The 26553-nt window shown below is 46.0% G+C and overlaps 2 protein-coding genes across 5 annotated transcripts; one reads left to right on the top strand and one right to left on the bottom strand.

The window, feature by feature from the left end:
• Positions 1–49: 49 nt before the first annotated feature.
• GTF3A (general transcription factor IIIA) lies at positions 50–17319 on the top strand. Of its 4 annotated transcripts, XM_038573405.1 has the most exons (10): positions 50–338; positions 2769–2869; positions 7041–7137; positions 7519–7607; positions 8592–8665; positions 9634–9717; positions 10473–10702; positions 11932–11985; positions 12222–12350; positions 16398–17319. In XM_038573405.1, exons 6-10 carry the CDS (start codon positions 9639–9641, stop codon positions 16416–16418), a joined length of 513 nt encoding a protein of 170 aa, XP_038429333.1. In that variant the 5' UTR covers positions 50–338; positions 2769–2869; positions 7041–7137; positions 7519–7607; positions 8592–8665; positions 9634–9638; the 3' UTR covers positions 16419–17319. The 4 variants fall into 4 exon arrangements, with proteins under 4 accessions (XP_038429333.1, XP_038429331.1, XP_038429332.1 ...); XM_038573403.1 differs by lacking the exon at positions 16398–17319 and having other exon boundaries at positions 12222–12482; XM_038573404.1 differs by lacking the exons at positions 2769–2869; positions 16398–17319 and having other exon boundaries at positions 12222–12482.
• On the bottom strand, positions 12430–26542 carry MTIF3 (mitochondrial translational initiation factor 3). Its single transcript, XM_038573402.1, has 5 exons — positions 26398–26542; positions 21153–21227; positions 16612–17078; positions 13587–13744; positions 12430–12680 (listed from the first exon to the last, which is right to left on the bottom strand). The coding sequence occupies exons 3-5, from the start codon at positions 17075–17077 to the stop codon at positions 12465–12467; spliced, it is 840 nt and encodes a 279-aa protein (XP_038429330.1). The 5' UTR covers position 17078; positions 21153–21227; positions 26398–26542; the 3' UTR covers positions 12430–12464.
• Between the last annotated feature and the right edge of the window lie 11 nt (positions 26543–26553).

The following is a 26553-nucleotide window of genomic DNA, read 5'->3' as shown; positions in this document are numbered from 1 at the left end:
GCGCGCGCGCCGGCGCCCAGCCCCGCCCCCTGGGGTCGCGCTCCCGGAAGTGCGGCGGGGTCGCGCGTCGGGTCCTCCGGGGCCGCGCGCAGCCGTTCGCCGCACGTGCCTCGGCACGTGGCTGAGCGGCGGCCCCGGGCGCCCTGGAGCCGCGGGCCTCTGTCGCGGAGGCCGTGTCATCCCTGACCATCGCCGACGCCTTCACCGCGGCGGGCGAGAGCCCCGCCCCGCCGCCCTCCGCGCTCAGCAGGAGGTTCATCTGCTCGTTCCCCGACTGCAGCGCCAATTACAACAAGGCCTGGAAGCTAGACGCGCACCTGTGCAAGCACACGGGGGAGGTAACCGGGCGGCCGAGCCTCGGGACGCGGGGCGCGGGGCGCGGGGCGCGCCGGCCCGCCCAGTGGGCACCGTCCGCGAGGCCCCGGGAGGGCGGCACTGGGCGCACATGCCTTTGCAGGACCCGGCCCGCTTTGGCGCCCTGGGCCAGAGGCCAACCAGCTCTGCCTTCGGTTAGGGAGAGGTAGACGGACTACAAGATTGAGCCATCCTTGTCTTGGGCTCCAGACTTACTAAGCCGCTGCTGCCCCTTTGATCTTTTTTTTCTTTTTTAAGATTTTATTTACTTCTTCATGAGAGACATAGAGAGAGGCAGAGACACAGACAGAGGGAGAAGCAGGCTCCCTGCGGGGAGCCTGATGTGGGGACTCGATCCTAGGACCCTGGGGTCACGCCCTGAGCCAAAGGCAGACGCTCAACTACTGACCCACCCAGGTGCCCCTTCCCAGGACTTAAGACTCATATAGCCACATGCAGTAGTCCAGGTATGGGTGCAGGGGCAGTGGAGATGTAGGAATAAGGACAGATTCCAAAGAAGTGTAGTAAATGGAGAGCTCCTGGAGGATGGTCAGGAAAGGTCTCTCTTGACCTGAATGAGAAGGGAAGGATCCAGTCATGCAGACAGGAGGGAAAAACAGTCTGGGCAGAAAAATAAGTGCAAAAGGAACCTGTGATTGAGTGTGATTGAGCGTGATCGAGTTGGAGACCGTATGGGGCCAAGTCTGAGAAGCAGAAGCAGAGCAGTCTGGTGGACTCATTTGTAGGCCAGGGTACAAATAGGGTTTGGAGTTTGGGTTTTATTTTGAAGGCAAAGGGAAGCCTTTGGAAGATGACCCATGGGGAAAGGGATGCTCAGAAAAGCCAAGGAATCTGCCCAATTTCCCAACAGTTGGCAAAGCCCGGCTTCACACTGCCTCATCTGAAGGGGTTTAAACTATCTTCTTTCCTTCTTTCTTAGACATATTTATTTATTTATTTATTTTCGAGAGAGACAGAGAGTGTGGTGGGGAGAGGGAGAGAGAATCTCAAGCAGACTCTGATGAGAACGGAGCCTGATCTCATGAGCTTGAGATCATGACCTGGGCTGAAATCAAGAGGCAGATACTCAACCAACTGAGGCACCCAGGTGCCCCTTAAGGCCCTTAATTTCTTAAACCAGGGACCTGTAACCCCTGCCTTTGCTCCTAGCACCTGCCTAACTTATGGGCCATTCCTTCATGTGTCCTCATGGCCCCCATCCTCCTTAGCCTCTCCAGCTTTGGAAGGTTAGCCATTTCCTCCAGCTCTGTCCTCTTCCTGTTTTCTTTGCTCCTTTCTGCCCTTGACTTCACCCATGCCACCCAGCTGTCTTGGCAGTCTTACCCAGTGACTGGCTTCGCTCAAAACATCCATTATGTTCTGCCTCCCTGTGTTTTCTCTTGCCCATTCTGTCCCTCAAATTGTGGGTTCCGAAACCTGTATGTCCAAGTAGGGAAGCATGTGGTCATTTTTGTATCCCTGCTTGAGAACGACTGGGGCAGCAGAGCCCCTCCTCCTTCTGTGGGCCACCCCCAGAGCCATGGCTCAGGGGAAGGATAGATTGTGTCCTTAGGCCTGAGGGAAGTAGCTCTGCAAACCCCTCCCTCAGCTTTGCTCTCTGAGACAATAAACTGCCCTCTCTTTAAAATGACAACAAAACAAAATTACAGATACTGTGCAAAGTTCTGTGGATCTTCCCCCAGTAAAACAACTCTTCTGTCTTCCTGTTTGCTTTGCTACTAATACTGACATTTGAGGTCTTGGTTTCTTCCTCCTGGACTGCCCTGGGGTTATGTTCTTCATAGTTAAATAAACAAAACTGGTTATTTGGGGGATGTTTTTGACTTTTCCTGTAGGTTCAGAATGGAGACGACTCCTCCCAACCCCTGGGTCCCAGTGGTGGTTGCAGTTAGGCTGGGAGCTATCTGCTTTACTCTGGCACCTGTGAACATCTTCCCGGAGGTGTGCCAGGCATTCTCTTAGCACAGACCTTGGGCTTGTCCAGGATGAGATGGAACCTGCACGTTCCTCTGCCCTGGGCTTCGAATGGATAAAACACACTGTGGTGGCGGCCTGTGCACATAGGCCACGCTAATAGCAGACAAGTAATCTTTAAGGGGGTTGCTGCTGAAGCCTGTCGTTAGGCTAGGTGCAGGTTAACAGTGCCATTACTGTGAAAGCTACCTATTTATTTCCTATGCTATTCGTAGAACAAAATCTGCTGTACTGCCTTTGTGAGAAAGTTTGGCATTTGTAAAACTCCATTATCTAGCCTCGATGCCCAATACTGAGTGGAAGCCATCCCGGAAGGTGGAGTCCATGGCTTTGCCTACTGCACATTTTAGATCTTTAAATAATACCAGAGTTATTAACTAGGGGAGGATTGACATGTTTTCTTCTCTCCTTCCTGCTAGAGACCATTTGTTTGTGACCATGAAGGCTGTGGCAAAGCCTTTGTCAGGGACTACCATCTGAGCCGCCACATTCTGATTCACACTGGGGAAAAGCCATTTGTGTAAGTAAAGTACAGTTTTTAGGCCTTTGAAGTGGCTGTGTTTGGCATGTAGACCTGGTAAGAAATGGATTGTTAACTCCAGAGACCAAGAGCATGCAGCTTCTGTCCTTTGTATCTCCTGGTTCAAGAGGACACTGGGGTTTGAATGTGTGGAAGAGAGAGGGGGTTTTGTGGGTCATTTGTGTGCGATAACTTCAGGAATGCGTTTATCTGAAGTTTTCTTGAGTTTGCATCCTCTCTTCTTTCCATAACATATATACTGACTGGGAAATCCACCCCCAAAAACCATTCCATTCAGACCTAGATGGGTTACTGGTTCCCTGGCAGAGTCTCGGCTCCATGTGTAAGGGTCTTTGTGAACCAGTAAGCTGCTGGGTTAAGAGATAGAAGCATGAAGGAGTAGAGCTTTTAATAGTTTATCTTGTATTTCCTCAAATTAACCCCCTGCACCTCTCTCGTACCAGGCTCATTTTATTCTTTTTTTTTTTCTTTTTTTCTTTTCTTTTTTTTTTTTCATTTTATTCTTTGTGGAGTTACTGATTATTTCTAAAAGGATGGAGATACTGCTTGTGTGGTAAATCAATTACTTCTTTAAAGCAGTGGAGCTCAGATTTGGGGAGCATGTGAATCACCTGGAGAGCTTATTAACACAGAGTGCTGGATCCCGCCCCAGAGTTTCTGATTCAGTAGGCAGGAAGTGGGGCCTGAGAATTTGCATTTCTGGCAAGTTTCCAGGTGATGTTGATGCTGTGAGTCTGGCATCCACACTTCGTGAACCACTGAACGTAATGTTCATGGAAACACTTAGTTTTCAATGAAAATAATAATAATTTATTAGATATCCAGAGCTACATGTAGGGGACCATGTAGAGAACTAGCTGTATGGCAGGTTTTGCAGATGTTAGAATCTGATATCATAACTGTGTTCTATGGGACAGTTCCTAGAGCACCAAAGTTTTCTAATGATCTGAGTGGATTTCTTTTAGTTTTAAAGATGACTGTGAAGTGTCTCATGTTTCACTATGGCCCAGTCTGAGGTCAATTGTCAATTGTTGACACAGGATCCTCTTCACGTCATTCTCCATGGGGAGCAGCCACCTCTCTGTATGACCAGCGTCCTAGCCAGCGGGAATGGGACAAACTACTGTGGGGGCAGATGTCCTTATCTCAGTCCCCGTTCAAGCACACAGAACTTCATCAAAATAAATGACCCTAAGTGAAACTTAATGTATCTCAAAGTGGAGTTCAGCTAGCCCAGCAAAGAGTGAGTCGGCATGGTCTGGAAAATAGAGCTGGAATATAGCCTTTGCCCTGGAAGTTTCGCTTTGAGGAATTTATTCCACAGATACACTTGTGCCTGTAGTAAGTGGGTGTACGTGGTTACATGCTACACTGTTAGTAATAGCAGAGTCATGGAATCACCGCCTGCGCCCCAGTCGTCAGGAGGGACTGAAGAGTATGTCACACAGTAGAGTCCTCCACAGCTGGAAAAAAGAGTGCAGATGCTGTCTGTGAAACTGGGAGAGAATCTCCAAGGCGTATTTATTGAAAGACCAAGGTTCAGAAGAGTATGTACGGAGGGCTTGCCTTTTTGTGTGTAAAAAGGAGAAGGGAGAGCTGGACAGGAAGAAACTGTATTTATATTTGCTTCTGTCTGGTTAAAACTCTAAAAGTTATTTTATAAAACCAAAATCATTGCCTGTCCTGGGAGTGGTGGGGAGTCCTGGGTGGGTAGGGGGCAAGGAAGGAAGGAAACATGCAACCGTGTCCCTTTTATGCTTTTTCTGAGCTCAGTTACTATAGACTCTTTAAAACAAAATCTTCCAAAAGAACCGGGGCTGGAATTAGAAACGACAAATACCCACCATTTGTTTTGACGTGGATGGAACTGGAGGGTATTATGCTGAGTGAAATAAGTCAATTGGCAAAGGACAAACATTATATGGTCTCATTCATTTGGGGAATATAAAAATTAGTGAAAGTGAATAAAGGGAAGGAGAGAAAATGAGTGGGAAATATCAGAGAGGGGGACAGAACATGAGAGACTCCTAACTCTGGGTAACGAACAAGGGGTAGTGGAAGGGGAGGTGGGCAGGGGTATGGGGTGACTGGGTGATGGGAACTGAGGCAGGCACTTGGCGGGATGAGCACTGGGTGTTATATGTTGGCAAATTGAACTCCAATTTAAAAAAAAACTTTAAAAAGAAAAAATAATAATAGAAAAAAAAAAAGAACTGGGGCTGGATACAGATGCACAGGGTAAATGGGAAAGCTTCCCTTGGGAACAAGGCAGCTCTGTGGCAGTCCCTGCTGGCTCTCTCTTCAGCTGGACCTGTCCTCCACTCTAGGTCCCCAGCGGACACTGTCACTCTGGCTCCTTAAATTCCCTGTGTCCTACACCGCTACAGTCCAGTCTGAGTTCTGCTTCCGTTCATCATCTCTCTCGTTCTTGTCAGGTGGCATCCCTGTCCACCTGATGACCCGCAGCAAAGGCAGGGCAGCTCCCCTGGATGCCTCAACCTCTCAGGCAGCCCCTACAGCGGGCGGGTCATCCCATCTGTTACTCATCCCTTAGCCCCTGTCCCTCCTCTGGCTGCCATGGTCATATTCTAGGCTCTCACTCCCACTTGAATGGTGTTTTCTCTGCCTCCAGACTGCTTCCTTTCTTAAAGCTGGGCATGGGTTTGAGGTGTCACTTTCATAACAAAATCTAGGATCTTATGGTGTTTAAATGACCTTTGTGATCTGGCCTTTTTATGATCGTGCTTGATTCTCAGACACGAAATTGTGGTCCAGCTGTTCTTAACTGACCAGCAGCACTGCCCTGCAACTTTCCCTACATCTTCTGGACCCCTGCTATTCGCTTCCTGTCAGGACCTTTCTGGGCCTTGTCCTCTTGCCCCAACCTTGTGTTGGGTTAGACGCCTATGTCAGGACTGAAGTCCAGAGTGACAGCAAACCCGCCACACCAGAGGCTTAAATAAGACAGTCTCTGCTTTTCTTGCTTAATTGAAAAGCAGAAGTGCAGAGGTGGACAGTTGAGGGGTGTTCCCACAGTCAGTAGGACGTGGGCTCCTTGTAACTTGTCTCTGACGTCCTCATCTTGAGGCTTTGACATCATGGTTCAAGGTGACTGCTGGAGGAGCTCCAGCTGCCACGTAGGCATTCTAGCCACCAGGGTGGATGAAAGAGCAAAAAGAGGTGTGCTTCCTTTTTAGAAACTTGGCAGTTGAACAGGATGGGCCAGAAATATCCATGTAGCCACCCCTAATTGCAGGGGAGGCTAGAAAAAGCTCTATTTCTGTTGACCTCGTACCCAGCTAAAACTCTGTACTCTGTTCCTGAGGTCAGAAACAACACCTGTTGGAATTCGCAGTGGGCTCTTCTACAGTGCCCCTCCCGTGTGCTTCCAGTGGCTTACCTCCCACTGCCCCTGCATACTGTCAGCTTGTGTGTCTGACTCCGCCTGTCCCTGTAGCTAGCACAATGCCTGACAGGAGTATTATCCAGTGTTTATCAGTGGATGATAGCTGAGATTAGGGCTGCCAAGGAAGTCCTGCTTCATCCATCAGGTTTAGGAGAACTCATCACAAGAAGAGCACACATTAAAAAAAATGCAACTCCACAAAGAATTTAGATAATTCAAGGGCAAGATATAGAAACGCTCATTAAGGGGGACTGGAGTGGCTTGCTGTTATGACAGAGGGCATAGTGGTTTGTGGTTTTGCCCTAAATACATTTTTATCTCTGATGGTAGGCTGAAACTAGTGTTTTTGAGGTTTTTTTTGGAAATGCAGTTTATTATTTGACATTTCAAGCAAAATTAAGGTTATGAGATTCTAAATCGAGAACATTTAACTTGAACACAATTTAAGCCTAAGGAGGGTTTGGGCTTTGGAACTTGTGTTTTCCACTTTCCCTCTGCCGAGTTCATAAAGGATGTCTGATGCAGTGTGCTCGATTTCAGAGGCCTGACATGAAAATGCATCTCATTACATGGCGATCATTTCAGAGTTGAGAGGCTGGCACTTTGACTTAACACTTCGCAATTTGTTAAAGACTATTTTATACTATACTTTGGAAAGTAGCTTTACAGAGTTGGAGGATATATTTATCTTAGAAATTCTCTCCTTTGTCTCGTTAATATTTTGGTCTATACACTTTCTTACAGTTGTACAGCTAGTGGCTGCGATCAGAAATTCAACACAAAATCAAACTTGAACAAACATTTTGAACGCAAACACGAAAATCAACAAAAACAATATGTAGTAAGTATGAATGATTTTCTTGGCTTAAATTTTCTAAATATTTTTATGCTTACTGTCTACATTTCTAAAATGCTCATCAACCAGATTTTTCTGACAAAAACCTGAATTTAGCCCAACTACTAGCCATCCTAATAACGGCTTATTTTGAAAGCAAACACTTTTGTGCTAATGAAGTTTATTATTGGTAGACTGCCCCAGAACGAAACACTTTTCCTATTTCAAATGTGTTCATCTGTAAAGCTTCCTGCCTAGAATTTGATGGTAACCCTGTGGGAGCAGGTAGCAAGTATGAAGTCTTCACAATATTTTGATCTTGAGGGAATTCTCTTGTGAATAGTTCTTTGATTTTTCTCCAGACTAACGAACCTTTTTCTTAAACAGTGCACTTTTGAAGGTTGTAAGGAGGCTTTCAAGAAACACCAGCAGCTGAGAATCCATCAGTGCCAGCACACCAGCGAGCCACTCTTCAAGTAGGTGCTTCTCTGGCTGAGATCCCACATTTCAGGTGGGAGTGAGAGTGAAATGCAAAGATTGGATACAAGTGTTCTGAAACCACTTCTTCATCAGTATTTTTCTATACCATGAATGCCCGTTTATATACTGGGGCATTTCATAAGTTTAACTTTGTTTTTCTTTTCTAACAGAAATAGTTAATGTGTTTCTGAATGATGTGTGAGATCAGTATAATTGTGGCTAAGCTTGAAAAGCTAAGAAATTAGTATTCTGCTAGAACCCATTTAATTGTGTGAAATGTCATTATACAGACAACGAAGTATTCTTTGCTCACAGAGCAAAAGTCGCCAGGCTTAGCGTGCATTAGAGCGGCCTTCCCAAGGAGCAGGAAGGGTGCCTGGACACCCAGGGGTGGACTTGGCCCAGGGTGTCAGAGAGCCCTGGTCACCTGCTCTGAGGAACATCTTGAAGGGCACTAGCTGGCGGCTGTGCGTGCAGCCGTCCTGCCGAGTGCCTTCCTGGGGTCACTGCAGGGCTGGGGCCTGTCCGTGCTGGCTGGCCTACCACCTCCTGTGCCACTGGGGCCTGTCGCAGGGAAGCGGCCCGTGCCCCTGCGTGGCTCCCACTTGCTTTCCACGCTGCAGTCCCCAGGCGGCAGCACTCAATCCAGCAGAGACATTCAAAGTGCCTCAGGGGTTTACCTCGGCCATTTTTTTGTAGCCAGGAAAACAGTCCATTTTCAGAAGTATAAAGATGAAAAGTCTAATTCGATCACACACGCCAAAAAAAAAAAAAAAAAGTCCTTCTTTTCTGTTTTGTCTCAAGGCTGGTCAAGTAACTTGAATTTCACTTGTGATTCAGTCTCAACTTTAAATCTTTTTCTGATTGGTTTGGTTGAGGGGACAGAGGCTTTGGTAGCAGAAAGGGAGAGAGTGACATTCACCCTAAGCAGATGCTCCACAGGAATGGATTGACTCATCCGTCCCCTGTCGTTAACCTAGGTGTGCCCATGAAGGCTGTGGGAAACACTTCACCTCACCCAGCAGGCTGAAGCGACACGGGAAGGTCCACGAGGGTATGTCTGGTGATCCCCAGGGATGCTGCTTTGAGTAGGCCCCAGTAGGGTGTGTGTGTGTCTAATTCTTTGACCGTAAGGTGCTTCCTCTTCTATTCTGTGGTCACACAAAGAAATCGGACACTGTGTAGGCAGGGGCAGCCTATGCTGCTCAATCAGGTTTCATACTTGGCCAGAGGCACTGCACACTCTTGTCTGTTTCTCCACTCCTCTGTCGTCACTGTTCAAAGCAAATGTTTTATTGTTTGCCACAAGTGCCTGCTGGTGCTTTATGCTTCTCAGTGTTAGTGCTCCAGCCAAGGTTGGCTTTTCCACCACTGTTTAAACCTCTTTACTACCTGTGTCTATCTTCTCCTTATTGGCACGGAGAATAGTTTGGATAATACTTTCAGGTTTTGGGGTAATCAGATTGCCACTTTTTCAAAAAGACTCAATAAATATATGAATCCATTCTCTGTTTCCATGAGGGTTTTTTTTTTTTTAATATCTGTATTCCAATTTCCTAAGTGTAGAATATATGGAGCTTTTGTTTTAACAAGAGACTCGTAGCCAAAGAATGAGAGGTAGCCTTGTTCCTTTTAGTTTCTCTCTGCTATTTAGTTGGTGAAACACAAGTTAGCACAGGACCCTATAACGCAGGGAGGGGACGGGGCTGCGAGCCACGGAGGCAGGGAGACAGCAGCTAAGAGACCACGTGCAGTGTACGTAGCTCACTGGGCACAGCGGGAGAGGGGACTACGTGCTTCTGGGAAGTCTGCTGACATAAGACCCCATGTGGAATACCATGCTGTGCGACTACTTGGTTTCCCTGTACAACAAACTTAGTTTCTATTCCCACCTCTAAAGACTAACAGATTATTGGGAGGTAGGAGAAAAATTATATAGGTTTGTTTCCTTTCTAATTACGATTGGTGTTTACACAGAATATTCATGAGAAGCAATGCACCAATGTATTTTTTTCTAAACAGGCTATATGTGTCAAAAAGACAAATGTTCCTTTGTGGCCAAAACATGGACAGAGCTTCTAAAACATGTGAAAGAAACCCATAAAGGTAAGGAAGACGTGTGGCACAGTGTAAATCTTTGTCGCTATAGAACTGTTTTTAAAGAATGAAATGTTACGTATGAGCCCTAAAATAATAACCTTTCTGTGTGATGTTTTATGACGTGCTGGGTCCCTCAGCTGTTTGACAAATGAGCAGAGCGAGCTGTGGTCCCAGGTTCGGGAGAGGCTATGCCAGGAGCAGCTGTGCATTTTTTTTTTTTTTAAGGTGTTATTTTTTTTTTTAAGGTGTTATTTATGTATTTGAGAGAACGTGCACAGAGAGGCGGAGGGTGGAGGGAGAGGGAGAAGCAGACTCCCTGCTGAGCAGGGAGCTCACTCTCAGGATCCCAGGATCATGACCTGAGCCGCAGGCGCACACTTCATGACTGAGGCATCCAGGTACCCCACAGTTGGTAGTTTTAAAGGCTCTGGCAAGTAAAGAACCTAGGGAGGCACTGGTGTTCTGTGGGGCAGCGTGGGAACCAGTGCCTTAGGTATTGGACGACAGGGAAGGAAGCTGGTCTTAATCTTCCCTTGCCCACAGCCACCGTGCTGAGAACCCCTGTTCCCCCGGTAAGGGAAGAGAGTGTGCCTCTACGTGATACAAGAACGTGGGAAAACGGAGACAAACTTCCAAGTGATAAAGATTGGAGTTAGTTTTCTCATTTACAATAATCATATTTTGGGCAACATTCCTTACATATTCAAATTAACTTCTTGTGTATGGTGATGCCTGAGGAAGTTGTCTGTGTACTCCACCAGAGGACATAAAATGTGAAGTATGCCAGAAGACCTTTAAGCGCAAGGATTACCTTAAGCAGCACATGAAAACCCACGCCCCAGAAAGGGACGTGTGCCGGTGTCCAAGAGAAGGCTGTAGCAGAACCTACACGACCGTGTTCAATCTCCAGAGCCACATCCTCTCTTTCCACGAGGAGAGGCGCCCATTCACTTGTGAACAGGAAGGCTGTGGCAAAACATTTGCAATGAAAGTAAGTACTCAGCCTCCAAATGCAGTCCTCTGGGTCTGTGGCTTCCCAGCCAGGTTCCTGGGAGCCCTAGGTTTCCAGATGCTGCCCCAGGGCTGAGAGATGGGGAGCGCGGGTGCTCTGGACCATTCACTCTTGCTTCACTTAGAGTGGTTCTTAACTCAGGTTCGCAAAACAGCCAGATTTGCCTTTGCCTATAGGCAAAGCATGGCCCTGCATCAGGAGCATCAGCATTACCTGAGAACTTGCTAGAGATGCATATCCATAGGCCCACCACTGAATGAGAAACTCTGGGGATGGGGCCTGGTAACTTGGGCTCTAACAAACCGTCCAGGCGATGTTGTCTAACTTTGAGAACCATGGCCTGTGGTACTACATGCTCATTAATTAATTGTAAGAGTATGCTGATTCTTGGGTGTTCTTTTAGACTGTTGTCATCTAGGGATTGAGAGACGTGGGCAACAAGGACATAGGGGACCACAGCACTTGAGACTCTAGTCTGAGTCTTGGTGTGATTTGACTAAGACTATGACACTAAACGGAGGGCCTGTGCAGTCCTGCAGACTCTCAGTCTGGCAGATGCTCTTCCAAGTATGTACCAGGAGTTGTAACTACGACTGAAGAGACAATGTGAGGCAGCCTCAGCATGCATCCCATCAGAAAACAACCTGGGGCTGATGGTGCTCAGCATTATCAAGGACAGCAAGACCTTGGTCAGATATCCCACTGGTGTTTGGAAATGCTGCCTGACATCACTTCAGTTAAAAGAATCTTCTTCAGCTTGGAATATCTCACTCAAAACTAGTTTCCCCTCCTCTTACTTACGAAATAAGTAGGTTGAGACTATAAATTCCTCATCTGGATCTTTGGGAAAGGCCTAGGATTTGAGGAAAAATTCTATTCTGGGTAGAGGCCACACTCTCAATGGTATATAATAGAAAGGTTGATAGTTTATTTATTTATTAAAGATTTTTATTTATTTATTCATGAGAAACACACAGAGAGAGAAGGGCACAGGCAGGCAGAGGGAGAAGCAGGCTCCATGCAGGGAGCCTGACGTGGGCCGAGTCCCCAGGATCACGCCCTGGGCTGAAGGTGGTGCTAAACCGCTGAGCCACCCAGGCTGCCTGTTGACAGTTAATTTAAATAACTCATGGAGTTTTCATATGAATAGACACCAAAATGGCAGGGTTTTTAAAATATAACTGTTTTTTTTTTTTCCTTCATTGTAGCAAAGTCTCACTAGGCATGCTGTCGTGCATGACCCTGACAAGAAGAAGCTCAAAGTAAGTTGAATCAGGCAGGCTGTTGATTTTAAACATCAGTCACCTCAGCCAGATGCAATCTAGAATGTTTTTGGCTCCTTATTACCTGTGTGAGCCTACACTGCTATGGAAGGGATGGCATGGCCTTCATTTTCTTGTAGAGTGTGGTAGGCTTGTTGGGGGGATACACCTATTAGAAGACCAGTTCACAAAGTTTGATTATGAATTCTCATTGTCTTGTGTTCTTATTTCCAAAGGTAAAACGATCTCGTGAAAAGCGGAGTTTGGCCTCTCGTCTCAGTGGCTATATTCCTCCTAAAAAGAAGCAAGAACAAGGCTTATCTGTGTCTAAGAATGGAGAGACCCTGAACTGTACTGAAGACAAGGTGCTCTCAACAGTTGCAATCCTTACCCTCAGCTAAACCTCACATTGCTTTGTTTAAACAACTACACACAAGCGAGCTATTTCCTTCTCAGAACCACGTTTTTCTTTATTAAAATCACTGATGCACATCTGATTCTCTATTGTCTCTGTTTTCTTTGTCCAAAGAATCTCTTTTCTGGGTTTCTTGAGTTTCTCTATATGCATTCTCTTCCTTTTTGCTCAAATGACGAAGAACACATGTTACAGCTTTTCCTCCTCTAACAGGTTGTGGCCGGGATAAGAAGGTAGCTATCCCCGGCATAGTCTGGAGTATTTTATTACAGATATCCTCCTAGAAAGGGAAAACAGCCAAAAATTAATTTAAAACCAATGTTGATTCCTTCTCGTGTTAATGCAGTAATACACATAAAAATCAGCATTCCTGGATTGCTGTTTGCTGTTCTTAAGTGAGCAGCTAAATCAAATTATGCCTCTCTGGTTAAGCTGACTGAAACCGATGAAAACAGACAGTGTTATGAACTCTATGGAACTAAACGAATGCACTAAAGGTTGACAGCTTTAAATCCCCACTCCGTCATGGCATTGAGGGGCTATGTTTGACTCCAGATACCCTCTCAGAAAAAAGCAGTGGGCTTAGGCATTGGCAGAGGACTCTCTTATCCATCCCCCCACCCCCACCCCCCAAGTCTACTGCAGTTCGGAACAGCCGCTAACAGAGTCACTGGAGTGATTAGGAAAATACACCTAGTTGTAGAGATTCTGGATCAGCTGGGCTGAAACCGAGGCCTAAGTGGTTCTAACCTGGAATGAGGGTAGAAACCACCAGACTAATGCTGCCTTTGAGCTGCTAAGGCCTCAGACTCTAAAAGGAAAATAGATATTCTACAAACTTATGCTGGGAGTGTAAACTGATACTGGCAGTGCTTCTCAGGGGCATTTATAAACAGGAGATAGACTTTAAAAAATGAATCTCTGTTTTTAAGTGATATTGCACAATTTGTTAAACAGAATAGTACATAGCCGTGAAATTCTGAAGTGAAGTGTTCTCGTGATAAAACATGCTTCAATGGAAAAAGGGATGGATACAGAGTACGCTTGGAAAGCCACTGCCATCACTGGGTGGAATTACCAGTTGCTTTCCTTTGCCTTTACATTATCTAGATTTTCTACAATTCTACCTTTAGCTCAGAAAACAAGAACCACGCACGAGCGGTTACTCATACCTGCTTTTACTTACCATCTTATGTTCGGGCTCCTCTACATTCTTCCCTTTCTTTATAGTAATTTGAACTTTGTATTTTTTCTCAATCCACTGCTGAATCTGTTTACTCTTTGTGTCCAGATCATGTTGTCCAATATTTGAAGAAAGAGTGAGTTCCTTAGTCAGGACAGGTCCTAGTTTGAAACAGACTGGGTTCTAGGACCGTTTACTGGTCTCTTCATGAAACCTGAGCTGTATCACACATGCTTCATGAGGTCAGCTTGCCACAGGGCCCCGAACGCTCCACTCTTAGTTTCACAGGACCAGTAAACACTTTTATAAACAAGGAAGATGGACTGACATAAAACTGCCAATTTTTTTTTACCTGCCAAGTAAGAGTATTTATGTCTTGGACTTTTACAAGCAGAATACATTTCTGTAATATATGAAATGCTTCCAGTTACCATCACCCACATTTGATGAAACAACAAAAGAATGGTCCTTTAAAAGGAACGAGTCTAGCTTTAGGATAAACTTGACTGTCCTTATTTTTCCTTCTGATTGGAGCAGCATCTGGGAAGTATTCATCTCATCTGACTCCTTTTCTGATGCCCTCCTAGTAACAGTGGGGTCATCTAGACTACATCAGACAAGAGAGCTCCTAGGTCCTTTACTCCAGAAATGGAAATCCTGACTATCCGAAAAGTTATCTTACATGGAAGGAACAGACTATTGAAAGCATTGAGGACAATTCAGAGTTTTCATAAGGGGGGAGAAATTACATCTCAACCCATGTGACAATCTCCCCACGAGGACTGATTAAATGTGAAAAGATACAACTTTAAAGCAGAAGAAAAAAAGTGCATGTTTGTGACCTCAGGATAGGAGAAGGATTTTGTTAAGAAAAAGCCTGATAGGGATCCCTGGGTGGCGCAGCGGTTTGGCGCCTGCCTTTGGCCCAGGGCACGATCCTGGAGACCTGGGATCGAATCCCACATCGGGCTCCCGGTGCATGGAGCCTGCTTCTCCTTCTGCCTGTGTCTCTGCCTCTCTCTCTCTCTCTGTGTGTGTGTGACTATCATAAATAAACAAAAATTTAAAAAAAAAAAAAAAGAAAAAGCCTGATAACTTCCTATATCAAAACATTACTGGGAAACTTAAAAGGCCAAAAAAAGGAATCTAACTGGGACAAGGTTTTTGGCATCACACAGAATAGAGAACCCTATAAATTGGGGTGGGGGTGGGGAAACTATGCAAATAGAAAAACAAGGAATATGAATAGGCGATTCAGAGAGGAGGCAACTCACATGGTGAAAGGAAATATAAATAATAAAGATAGGCTTTCTCACCCATCAGGATGACAAAAATGAGATAAGAGTACCAAGTGTGGGTGAGATGTGGAGAAAGAAATCTCATACACTGCTGATGATCTGCCCCACAGATTCTGGAGACACTGACAGATATGCTCATTGTTCCTCACAGTGAAAGACTGGAAACGAGCCCAATGTCCATGGAAAGGCACTAACAAAGCCACGGTATACGGTATATCCTTAGGATTCCATTTAGTAATTATAATAAATTAGCTAGGGCTCTTCTATAAACGTGGCTCTTGCAAACTGTGTGACAATTTTATGTATATAAAATCATGCCATATACTGTTTATATATAACAAGTTTAACCACACACACAGACTACACCCCGAGTCCGTAGTGGGGGTGGAGGGGGAGGGAGCACAGACACTTCAACCTCTCTGTAAGGTTTTTTTTTTTTTTAATTTTTTTTTAAAATTTTTATTTATTTGTGATAGTCACAGAGAGAGAGAGAATGAGGCAGAGACACAGGCAGAGGGAGAAGCAGGCTCCATGCACCGGGAGCCCGATGTGGGATTCGATCCCGGGTCTCCAGGATCGCGCCCTGGGCCAAAGGCAGGCGCCAAACCGCTGCGCCACCCAGGGATCCCTCTCTGTAAGGTTTTGTTTAAAAATCTGAAGCACAACAATGTTAACGCTTGCTCATCTGGATGGTGGGTAACAGGTGTTTATATTTTTCTGTATGTTTTCTAATTCCCAAAAGTTTTCAAAAAAAAAAAAAAAGTCCTTTTATTAACACCCCCTTGCTTCCTTCTAGCCCCTGCAGCTGGTCCTAGGTCTCATCCAGAATAAAATAATGCCTTTAACATCCTAGCCCTTCAACTATCTCGGACAACAGCGACTCGTCTTCTCTAAGCTTCTCTGGGCAATTCAACTATATTTCTGTAATAGTTTGGTTTCTTTATCATCCTAGCTGGGCTCCCTGAATACTTTGTTTTCCAGTCAACATCCTTGTTGTGGAGTGTGCTGTTACAGAACTGAGCCACAGAGAGTGTGTGATTTTCTTAAGACTTATAATCTTGCTGCGGCAGCCGCAGGACCAAGTTCCTGGGCCGTGGTTCAGGGTGTTGTCCAGAAAATGATCTTCCAGAACGATCAGCACTTAGTAGGAATCGTAAAAAATCTTTACTATCCACTTCATAGTTCCATGCATGTATGAATGACCAGGGCACCATAAGGTGACTGGTGAAGTGTATAAGTGAGCATTATTTACCAATATTGGAACAAAACACGGGGCTATGAAAGCTCTGTGAATCACCTTGGAGATTCACTAAGCAATGAACTGAACCCTTGTACTTTAGAGATGAGGAAGAAAGGGGCTAAGGGTGGCCCAGCCCAGGAACAGGGACTCCAATCCGCCTCTTCTGAGTGTCATTTCCTTCCTGGGGTCCCCAATGACTGCCACCTGGGACCAGAGACAGAGCCAAGGACCCATCACTCTGGGGTGTTTACCTTATCTTCCCTTTATTTTACACAGGCTGAAAGGAAGAGATGCTGACCACAGGGCATCGGGGGAGAAAGACGAGGAACAGACACAAGTAAGAGGGTTGGAGAAAGCTGGGCTAAGGTGCTGAGAGGGAACGTCCCCCGCTTCTCCCATCCCTGTAGGCCCAGGGCTCTTTGGCCCAGGCCATGGTCGGCCGCAGAAGTAGGGTCCCAAGGCGTTGGGGAGCAGGAGGCACGACACCTACCAGGCTTCGGGTGGGCCTTCTCCATCTCCCGAAGTCGCAGCCGCTCCTCGTGAATCTGCAGCCCCGAGAGGAGCTGGTACCGTGGAGGCTCCGAGCCGCTGTCCCTCTTCACGAGCCTCAGGTCCCGCTCGGCCATGAGCCGGATCACCTCGGCACGGTGCATGCTCCCCAAATCATTGCCTGCCTCGTCCAGCACGTGTATGACTCGCTCGTGAATTTTTCTTCCGATGTTGCTAAAAGCTGGGTCATTCTTTGTTTTCTTCTTCCTGCTGTCCTGGGTGTCTGCCACGGTACCAGAGGCTCTGGCATGCATCAGGGAAGATAGTCTTGGGACAGGAGCAACGAGGGGCAGCCGCGCCGGGATGGTCAGGGGCAGGATGTAGGTACCAAAACATCTTCTAGTGCAATTTCCTGCCGTCTTCTTTAGGGTTTGTAACGTTAGCCTCTTTAGAAAAAGGGCAGCCATCCTAAAAAAGCAGGGAGAAAGAGCTGTTACAGTTCAGTTAGTTCATCCCCGGGCTGTGGTGCTGTGGTACATGAAGGCTGTGAGTGAGACTGCAGGTATGTCATCTGCAGGAATGTTACAGGTCCGGGCCTAGGGAAGTGACACCCATTACGCAGACTGTCAGGTGACTGTGGTCACACTAACCCGTGGTGGTACCATCCCCAGTGCAAGTTATTGTCAGAATAAACCATATATGCCCAGTGCTTTTGTTTCCCAGTATTTCTTCCCCCAATACTATCTCATCTGACCCTATTTCCAAAGGATCTTATAGTGCCAACTCCATAAGCAACTATCATCCTAAAGGTTTGTTTAGGAGAATGCAGCATATAAAATCCCTGGTGATTCATAAATGCCAATTCATAAACTTTGAGTACAATCAACTGCTAACAATTTATCAATACATCCGATGGTATACAGAAGACAAGAGCACTCTTCTGGGAAAGAGGACTCCCCGTGAGGAATCTGACCCATGGGAACATCACTGAGACTTTCAAGAAATGCCCTGGCGTGAATCAGTGTGGACCTCAGAAACTGTACAGATGATTCACAAGGCAAGGCATGACGACCAAATGTTAACTAAGCATGAGGCACACATGGTGATAACTGGGGCTCTTATATCTGGCATTTTGCTTTTGTACTTGCTTCTCTCCCCAGTGGCCTTCTCCTTACATTCACACGTGAGGGGTGCAGGCTGGAGGAGCAATGAGAGGACCCAAGTGTGTGTAATCTGGGGTCTGCTTAGCAACACAAGAACTCAAGGAGCTGGGCCTGTCCACGACTAAAGAGGAAGGGATGAGGGGCCTTCAGCAGTGCTTCTCAAAGAATGGTCCCTGGGTCACCTGCAGGAGAGTCACCTGGAGTGTTTGCTAAAACTGGAAATGCCCTCTGGTCCCTGGCTTTGATCCCACCAGGCTGTATAACCACTGATCCTACCCCCATCACCATTCCTCCTTTATGCCTCTAGTGACTGCTATGGAAAACAAAACACAGGACACAGTAAATTGAATGGGAAGTGATGGGAGGCACATATTCTCACTTCTGTCCTCACCTAGCTAGATAACACCCATATTTATCATTCTGGCTCCAGCCTCTCCCCTGAATCCCAAACTTGTAGAGTTGACTGAACAACCTGTCCACTTAGATATCCAGTGCCACCCACAGTGAACCACCACCGAGCTCTCAATCTTCGACCCTCTGCTCACTCCTCTCTCCTATAAAGACCACAACCCTTCCAGCTGCTCAGGCCCCAAACAGCAAAGTTATCCTTCATTCTCCTTTTTCTCTTAGCAACTTAGCAGTGCATCTGGCTGTCCAACCTCTAAAAACATCCACGATCCAACCACTCCTCACCTTCTCCATTGCTAACACCCCACTCCAAAAATACCATCCTATCCTCTCTCACCTGGTTTACAGTCACTGCCTCCTGAGTGCCCTCCTGCTTCTGCCCCGACCCCCTATAATTTATCACCCACATGGCACACACATTGACCCTTTAAACATGTACATGGCAGATGACGTCCCTCCTGTGCTCAGAACCCTCCACTGGCCTTCATCGCACTTGAGGTAAAAGCCAAGCCTATGAAGTGGCCCACAGCGCCCCCCTCCCCGACAGCACCTACCCCACTCTCCCAGCTCTGTTCAACCTCACTGGTTTCTGGGCTGTTCCCTGAGAATACTGAACACAGTCTTCCTCTGGGTCCTTCTACCCAGTAGTTCCCTTCCCTCAGATAGCCGAGTGGTTCATTTACCTCAGACCTCGGCTCTAGTGTTACTGCTCAGCGAGGCCTCCCCATCCACTCGAGAATACCATACACCCCATCACTTTCGAATCCATTACCTTGCCTTTGGAAAAAATCCACTGCCTGACATATATTTATTTACACACATATTCATAATCTCTCACTAGAATGCAAGCTTCCCGAGATGATGTAATTATCAATTTTGTTCACTGCTATGTTCTAACACCAGAGCCCAGAGCCCGGCCCAGCTGAGTGACATGCTAGTGAACGTCTGAGCCAAAGGCAATAGCCAGGACCAAAGTCAGCGTCTGCTGGCACCTGACTCCTAGGTCCTCAGATGCGTCATTCCCTAGCAATATTCACAAATGCTGGTAACCCACACTCTTCCCATTCTGGCTACCATTTCAAATGTCCACTGACCTCTAGTGAGATCTATGGCCAAACGTTCCACCCCCAGTGAATGAGATGAATTCACTTACAGTCCTTACCTGGTTGGGGACTCCAGCTGTACATGTGGTAAAAGCTCTAAAATAGGAGCAAACTGGTTTTTAAATAGCTGAGATACTACTGCTTAACCAAAAAAGCCAGGTATTTGTTGGTAGAGGAAGCCCCTAAACCAAAAAAAGCAGGAAAGCCTGAAGAGACCAGAGAAGACTTTTTTCCATTTATCATCAGAAAGATAGCAGCAGTGCCAAATTTCACTGTGAGTTAGGATGGCACTAGCAATGGATGGAAGCTACTGTGTCCTGGGTAACAAATTCTCAACACATTAAATCAGATAATATTATTTCAAAATGTAGGATTTTTTTCAAAATGTAGGATTTGTATTTATTTATTTTTGAAAGATTTTACTTACTTATTTATGAGAGACAGACAGAGAGAGAGGCAGAGACATAGGCAGAGAGAGAAGCAGGCTCCATGCAGGGAGCCCAGTGCAGGACTCCATCCCAGGACCCTGGGATCATGACCAGAGCCTGAAGGCAGATGCTCAACCACTGAGCCACCCAGGTGCCCCCAAAATGTAGGATTTTTAAAAGCAAGTAAGCATATAAACAGCAGAGGCATAGGAAAAAGATGAAAAGAAATTTATGAAAACCTTGGTTGTTTGTGGTTAAGGACCCAAGTGATTTTTCCCTCCTATCCTTCCTAATTATCATTTTTTCCTCAATCTTTTACATGGAAGAAATATTTTTTATACTAGCAAATAAATTACATTTACTTACAAAATAAAGACTATTTCAGGAGAACGACGTAGAGATTATTTTAAAGCTTTAAAAACACCTTCCAGGAAGAAAAAAATTTAAAGAGTAGAAAAATACTATATTTTTCTTTAAATTCTATACCATTATTTAAATTTTAAAACATTTTAAATTTCCTTGACTTACAGAGCAAATAAGCTCCAATACTAGCTAAATTTTGGCTTTGTGTCAGCAAAGCTGAACATATACTTATTTCTTCAAAATATGTGCTTCACGGATAAAAGTATAAACACAATATTAAGAAACAAAGCTGTGACATTACTAAACTTGAATCACAAATACCTACTTAAATTCAAATAATTAAAAAGCTTTTTAAAAAAATATTTTATTTATTTTATTTATTTGAGAGCAAATGCAGGTGTGCACAAGTGGGAGGATGGGCAGAGGGAGAGGGAGCAGCAGACTCACTGCTGAGCAGCGACTCTGAGATTTGACCTGGGCTGAAGGCAGATGTCTTCAGCATCCCATTGAGCCACCCAGGCACCCCTAAAAAGCTTTTTATTAGGAAAAGTTTCAAACATGTACAGGAAGAATAGTATAATAAAGCCCTAAGCACCCATCACACAGCTTCTTAATAGCATGTAGCCAAACCCGCTTCCTCTCTGCCTTAACTACTCTCCTGCATCCTCAGCCACCCATGGACTATTTCAAGGTGAATCCTATCGCGCCAGCAAATTCTTCTGTATGTCATCTCTGAGAGGTGAGGACTCTTGTCTTTTTAATAAGCATAACAACATTACTCCAACTAATAATATAAACATTCTTTTATATTATCGTATATCCAGTTTCCGGATTTCCCCCACAGTATTACCATTCCATTTGTTTATGTTTCATTCACATGTCAGTAGCATGGATAGAGGCCCACTGGCCAAATGCACAGCAATTTCAACATTAAAGAACTGTGGCTGAAAGTTGTTTCAACACATGGAATATGCAAAAACCTATAAAAAAGATCATTTGCCAGAACCATATGTGACTACTACCTCAACTCCCTACTGTGAAAATTGGTAAAGAAAAAGGACTAAGCGCTCATCTTACCTTTTTAGAAAGAACTGCAATCAGCAATCATCTCCAGCTGGTGAAGAAAAGCTCTTCGTTAGAAGAGAATGTCAGCTAAAAAATAAGTGGAGAAGAAAAGTAATTTAGAAATCACTATTTTGCTACCTGCAATCAAATCACAGATTCAGACAAGGGTGGATGTAAAAATTATTAGGGAAAAAGCTAATGAGGAAATAAGATATTCATATGGTGCCAAAGGGTGACTCAAAGATTACTTGCAAATTGAAATGGGAAAAACACACTTTGGCCGTCACCCTTCCTTAACCTAAGGTCAGACTCAGCATTCTAGCGATGGGACAAGCTGACATCCTAGTGCACACCTCCTTGTGACACGCCAGGTGTACGGTGTCTTCTGTGAAACAGTCCTGCCAAAAAGGTTTATCCTGAACTTGGTCCAGCCTCCAGACCTGGCTTCCATTTTCCAAGGAATACAAGGGCCCAGATTCAGGAACAGGTCAGACATCACCACAAGGAAACAATCTGACAAATACAGACTGTGGGACCTCTGGCTTGGTGTAAAAAAAAAGTCAATTTATAGGAAACGGAAAGGGAGTGGGGCGATTCTTGAATAAAAAGGCAGAGGAGACATAAGTATAAAAATGCAATGTGTCTGAAAAAAAGCAACAAAAAAGTGATGTTGACATACAGGGAACAAGGGGAATATGGACGAGATTGCTGCTGGACCCGGTGCCCTCCAAGAAGTACTGTGAACTGAACTGTCTCAGGCAGGAAAATGCCATTCTTGGGCCTCTGAAGTATTCAAGGTTCTAGAAGACCATGACATCTGCCACTTACTCTGACAGGATTTGGCAGAAAATATGTGTGCGGCATGGCAATATTTGCTCAATCTACGTTATGGTTACATGGATGTTCGGTTATTAGCCTTACGACTGTTCTGTGTGTTTAATTTTGTTCATAATTAAAAGAAAAACAAGAGCCCACAGGAAGGAAAAAGTTCATTAGTCATGCCAATATGAGTGTTCCAATCTGAATAAACTATGTATGCCACTATAATTTAATAAATTGGTATTCTAGCTTTATGTATCTTTTAAAAATGTTCTCTTCATTAGTTTCAAGGCTATACCTAAATGAAGCCTATGTCTAGGGAAATTTACGGATTTCAAAGTCTGAATTGTTTGGGAATGCAAGTTGTCTTTTTCTTCAACTAGTTTTCATCAAAGAGGTCTAAAAGTGTCTTTGTGCAATGTTCGGCTAATAGTTCAAAGTTAACATGTTTTGGAGTAGCGGTTCCCAGAAACTGGAGGCCTACCAGCATCATCTGGGAATGCTTTTTCAAAACACAACATGTTTCCTTGTTCCTCTCTTGTTAAGTACCACTGGGGTCAGGACCCACTTCAGAAAAGAAGACACAAGAAAATAAACGACAAAACATTATAAGGTAAGTGGGTTCAAGTAGTTTAGGTTACCTGGGATTACAAGAGCAAAGGTTAAGGCAAGGTTAAGAAAGCTTTCAGGGTGGACACAAAATAGGAGGCCTTGCTCTCTCATGATATTCTGATTTAACGTCTTGATACCTCTGTGAAACAAGTAGTGGGCTGAATGAAACAGCAGTCTAAATAGAAACAAAAATGCTTATGTTCTTAGGACAACTTGGGTGGCTTTAGTCACTTACTTCCACAGCTATCCCTTCTGAGACATCCAGAACTATCTGAAAAGTCAATAATCTTAAAGTCATTTACTTAAAGTGCACAAATTGTATAGTACGAGATATCCATGTTTGGTTTCACCGTAATTCAGACCTTATCGAGATCATCCTGTGCTGCAGGAATCTGTATACCTGGTGGGAGTTTTAAATTCTGTAGCTGATTCCACATTGTAGGGAAAAAACATGTAATTTCCTTGTTGTTCTTTGTTTATCTGAGACTGGATCACTGAAAAAAATCTGTATCCTGCAAGCACTGGGGGGGGGGGGGGGGGGGGGTAAACTGACAAGTGCCCTAAAGGCCCTTTTCACTCTTTTGTCTTAGAAATTCCTAATTTCAGTCCTCACTCCTCTGATTAGACCTCTTCAACACCATCACTACCTTGCCTGGGACTATGTAAGAAAAATAACTGCATCATTCCAAATGTATACAACACAGAGTAATTTTAATGTTTGATCCACATATTTCCTAAGAAATTGAACGAATTTTAAATGGTAAGCCACAGAGCGGGAAATTATGAAATAAATATATGTCTTCGTCCTTACAGTGTATTTCATGAGAGCTTACGGCTGTATTCTTTATACTTTCACATTAAGTCTGCAGTTGATTTTTATATTATTTTTAAAAAGATTTTATTTTTATTTGAGAGACAGAGAGTATGAGAAGGGGGAGGATCAGAGAGAGAAGCAGATTCCCTGCTGAGCAGGGAGCCCAGGGGGTCGATCTTGGGACTCTGGGATTGACCTGAGCCAAAGGCAGATGCTTAACCAACTGAGCCACCCAGGGAACCCTCTGCAGTTGTTTAAAATGAACAATAATCTTTGAGAACTAGTTCCCAGACTTTTCTTACAGAAAAGTTGAAAGACTGTACAGTGAATGATACCCACTCATCTAGATTCTACATGTTTCTATCTTTGCTTTATTTACCCATCTATTTATTCTTCTCTCTGTCCATTTCATTTGATACATTTCAAAGTAGCTGCAGACATTGGTACCTTTCATCCTCCAATACTTCAGCATGCGTTCAATTAACTCGTGTTCAATATTTATGATTCTTTCCATTGAGGCAAAATTTACATACAATGAAATGTACAAATCTTAAACATACCCTTTCATTAGTTTTGACAGGTACAAACACCTCTGTAACCAAAACTCCTGTCAACATGTAGAATATTACCATCACTCCAGAAAGTTCTCTCATGCCTCTTCCAAGTCGGTCTCCATCCCCATCCCCATCCAGAGGCAACTGCTGTTCTGATATTTTTCCATCACAGTCTGTTCTCAGATTTCATATAAATGGAATCAAGCAGTATGTATTCTTTGTTGTAAGGAATCTTAGCGTGTTTTTGTTGCATGGATCGTTAGTTTGTTCCTTTCTATTTCTGAGAACTGTCCCAGCATATGAATATACTACAAAGTTTAAACCCAGTTTTCTGGTGACGATGAACAGTTTAGAATGTTCCTAGTTTTTGGCAATTATGAATAAAGTTGCTATGAACATTCTTGTACAAGGAAAAAAAAGTGATCAAATGATTACTGCTCCGAACTGCTCCGAAGGACAGCTGCAATCCCCTTATGATACATTATTTTGAAATAAAAAAAAAAGATACATTATTTTGCATTACCTTTTATAGTACCTCTTCAGGAGGTACTGATAGTGTATTTGTAATGAAACTTCTTGGAATATGATTTAAATATGTGGTTATGAGGGAGTCCTATCCTATAAGAAATTAAATTGCTTGCACGCTCACCACTCTTCTTTCCTTTATCGCTCATGTTCACAAGCTCATACTTACTGTTATTTGTGGTTCCCAAGGGGGTTGGATCAAAGTTACATAGATTCTAGCGGACTAAATATTTGTGAAACTAATTTTGCCAGTTCCTAGGACTTAAGAATCCTCTCTTACACCTTTCAAAGCAGTTTCACAAGGTCCTTGCTTCTGCCCACAACTGGCCAAGGGCCCATCTGCCATCTGCCCGCTGCAGTGTGCTCCGCAGCCTCAACAGCAGCGCCCCGACCCGCGGGCGGGGCCTTCACGCTGCTTGCTCTCGCTGGGCTCGGGTTTTGCTCTTCCCCCCACAAGGGGTACAGATAGTCTCCATACTCAGGTTGGCCTTTTAAGAGCCGTACACCGATTGACAACACTGGAAAAAGCCAACATGTATCTGTGGCCCATTACTTAACCGTATTTCCTTATCTATAAAAATCCTAACTTATTGTATATTTTAGCTATTTTACTGAAATAGCTTAATGACTGTCCAGGAAATATTATTTAAAAAAAAAAAAAAAAAGCTTTTAAATCCAGAGCTACAGACTGAATATTAACGTTGGGGTCATTCCTGCACGTCAACCTTCCACGCCGTCATTTGCTCTTCTAGAATTTGCTATCTCGGTGCCTCGCACCACAGCCGGTGCAGAGAAACACCCTTGCGTTTCTGCTCTCCGTCACCCTCCTCGCTAATCCAACACCACGTCTCGTGAATTTTACTCTCTAATTCCTCTCAAATCCAAGCAGGCCGCCCCATCCCACGGCTGCCGCCACCCCGGCTGGCGGCGTGTACCCCGCTCCCCGCCTCTCCCCTCCCTAAAACTGCCCTCGGGTACACGCCGGCATCTTCCACGAAGCCCGGAGGCTCGCGCCACCTCTGCAGGCTCCTCCCTCGGGCGGGGACGCGCCAGGCGGCGGCCTCGGGCTCCCTTTCTCCGGGCGCTCCTGGTGCGAACTGAGCCGAGCGGCGCCTCCTTCCCCGGCCCGCTCCTCAGTGTGCTGAGCTCGGCATTAACGCTCGCACATCCCATGCTCACACAGGCTCGCTTTGCCACTAGCACCTACAGCCACAGGTCTGCGGTTCTCGCGCCGTCCCTCCGCCGACGCCGACGGCGAGCTGTCTGAAGCGCCCCTCACTGCACCGTCCCACGCACAGCGCAGCCGCCGCCAGGTCGGACGCCCCTGCGCTCTGCCCTCCCTGAGGCCGAAGCCTTTCGTTACACGGACGTGGAACTGCGGCTTTTCAGTAGCAAAGATTATTTACTCCTCTCGAGGGTCTTACGCCACAGGAGCCTTGCTAATGATACGCAGGGGAAGAGGAAACCCCGCCATCGCTGAGCAACCTTGCCCGCGGCACACGCCGCGCCCCGCCCCGCGATGCTTCCTCCGGGAACCCGGTCGCGAGGAGCCGCGGCCACGCCCACACCAGGAAGCCAGCGGGGGCGTGGGACGGCCGGCGAGCGTGCGTGCGTGCGTGCCCCTGCGTACGCCGCGACGGCGGGGCGGGGCGCGCGGGGTCACGGGGGACCGGCGCCAGGGCTAGGGCCCGCGCTTCCCGGCGGCACCGGCAGCATCCCGGACTCACGGACGGCTCGAGAGCCCGGCCGAAGCCCCGACCCCGCGGCACGGTCTGCGGCACCCCTCCGCGCTCCGGCCGGCGCCAGGGGCGGCACTGCCCTTCCAGGGACTGAGCCGAGCGCCGAGGCCGCGTTCTCGCAGGCCTGTGCCGAAGCCCACGTCTTCCCGCCGCAGGCCCCGCCTTCCCTGGGCACCCCTCGCCTTTAGCTTTACCTGTGCCGGGCCGGCGACTGGTAAGGTCTGGCGGAAGAGGCCACGGACCGGCCCCCGCCGGAGCCCCCTTCGCTCTCCGTAGTGGGCGGGGCTTCGGCCCGCGTGCTTTAAAGGAAAGGTGACGCAGGGCGGGGCGCCGTCCCGCTGGAAGGCGGA

The sequence above is a fragment of the Canis lupus genome, chromosome 25, assembly GCF_011100685.1.
Source record: "Canis lupus familiaris isolate Mischka breed German Shepherd chromosome 25, alternate assembly UU_Cfam_GSD_1.0, whole genome shotgun sequence".
NCBI lineage: Eukaryota > Metazoa > Chordata > Mammalia > Carnivora > Canidae > Canis > Canis lupus.
Note: the sequence above shows the minus strand (reverse complement) of the source record. Positions and strands in the feature narration are given on the sequence as shown.

Excerpts from the sequence above, each read along its gene's own strand:
- GTF3A (XM_038573404.1), top strand. The coding sequence starts at position 9,639 with ATGTGTCAAAAAGACAAATGTTCCTTTGTGGCCAAAACATGGACAGAG. Across the intron at positions 10,703-11,931 it reads GCAAAACATTTGCAATGAAA|CAAAGTCTCACTAGGCATGC; the intron begins GTAAGTACTCAG and ends CCTTCATTGTAG. Across the intron at positions 11,986-12,221 it reads CTGACAAGAAGAAGCTCAAA|GTAAAACGATCTCGTGAAAA; the intron begins GTAAGTTGAATC and ends TTATTTCCAAAG.
- MTIF3 (XM_038573402.1), bottom strand. The coding sequence starts at position 17,077 with ATGGCTGCCCTTTTTCTAAAGAGGCTAACGTTACAAACCCTAAAGAAG. Across the intron at positions 13,745-16,611 it reads GAAGGCCCACCCGAAGCCTG|GACCTGTCCTGACTAAGGAA; the intron begins GTAGGTGTCGTG and ends GTTTCAAACTAG. Across the intron at positions 12,681-13,586 it reads AGGAGCCCGAACATAAGATG|GAGGATATCTGTAATAAAAT; the intron begins GTAAGTAAAAGC and ends TTCCCTTTCTAG.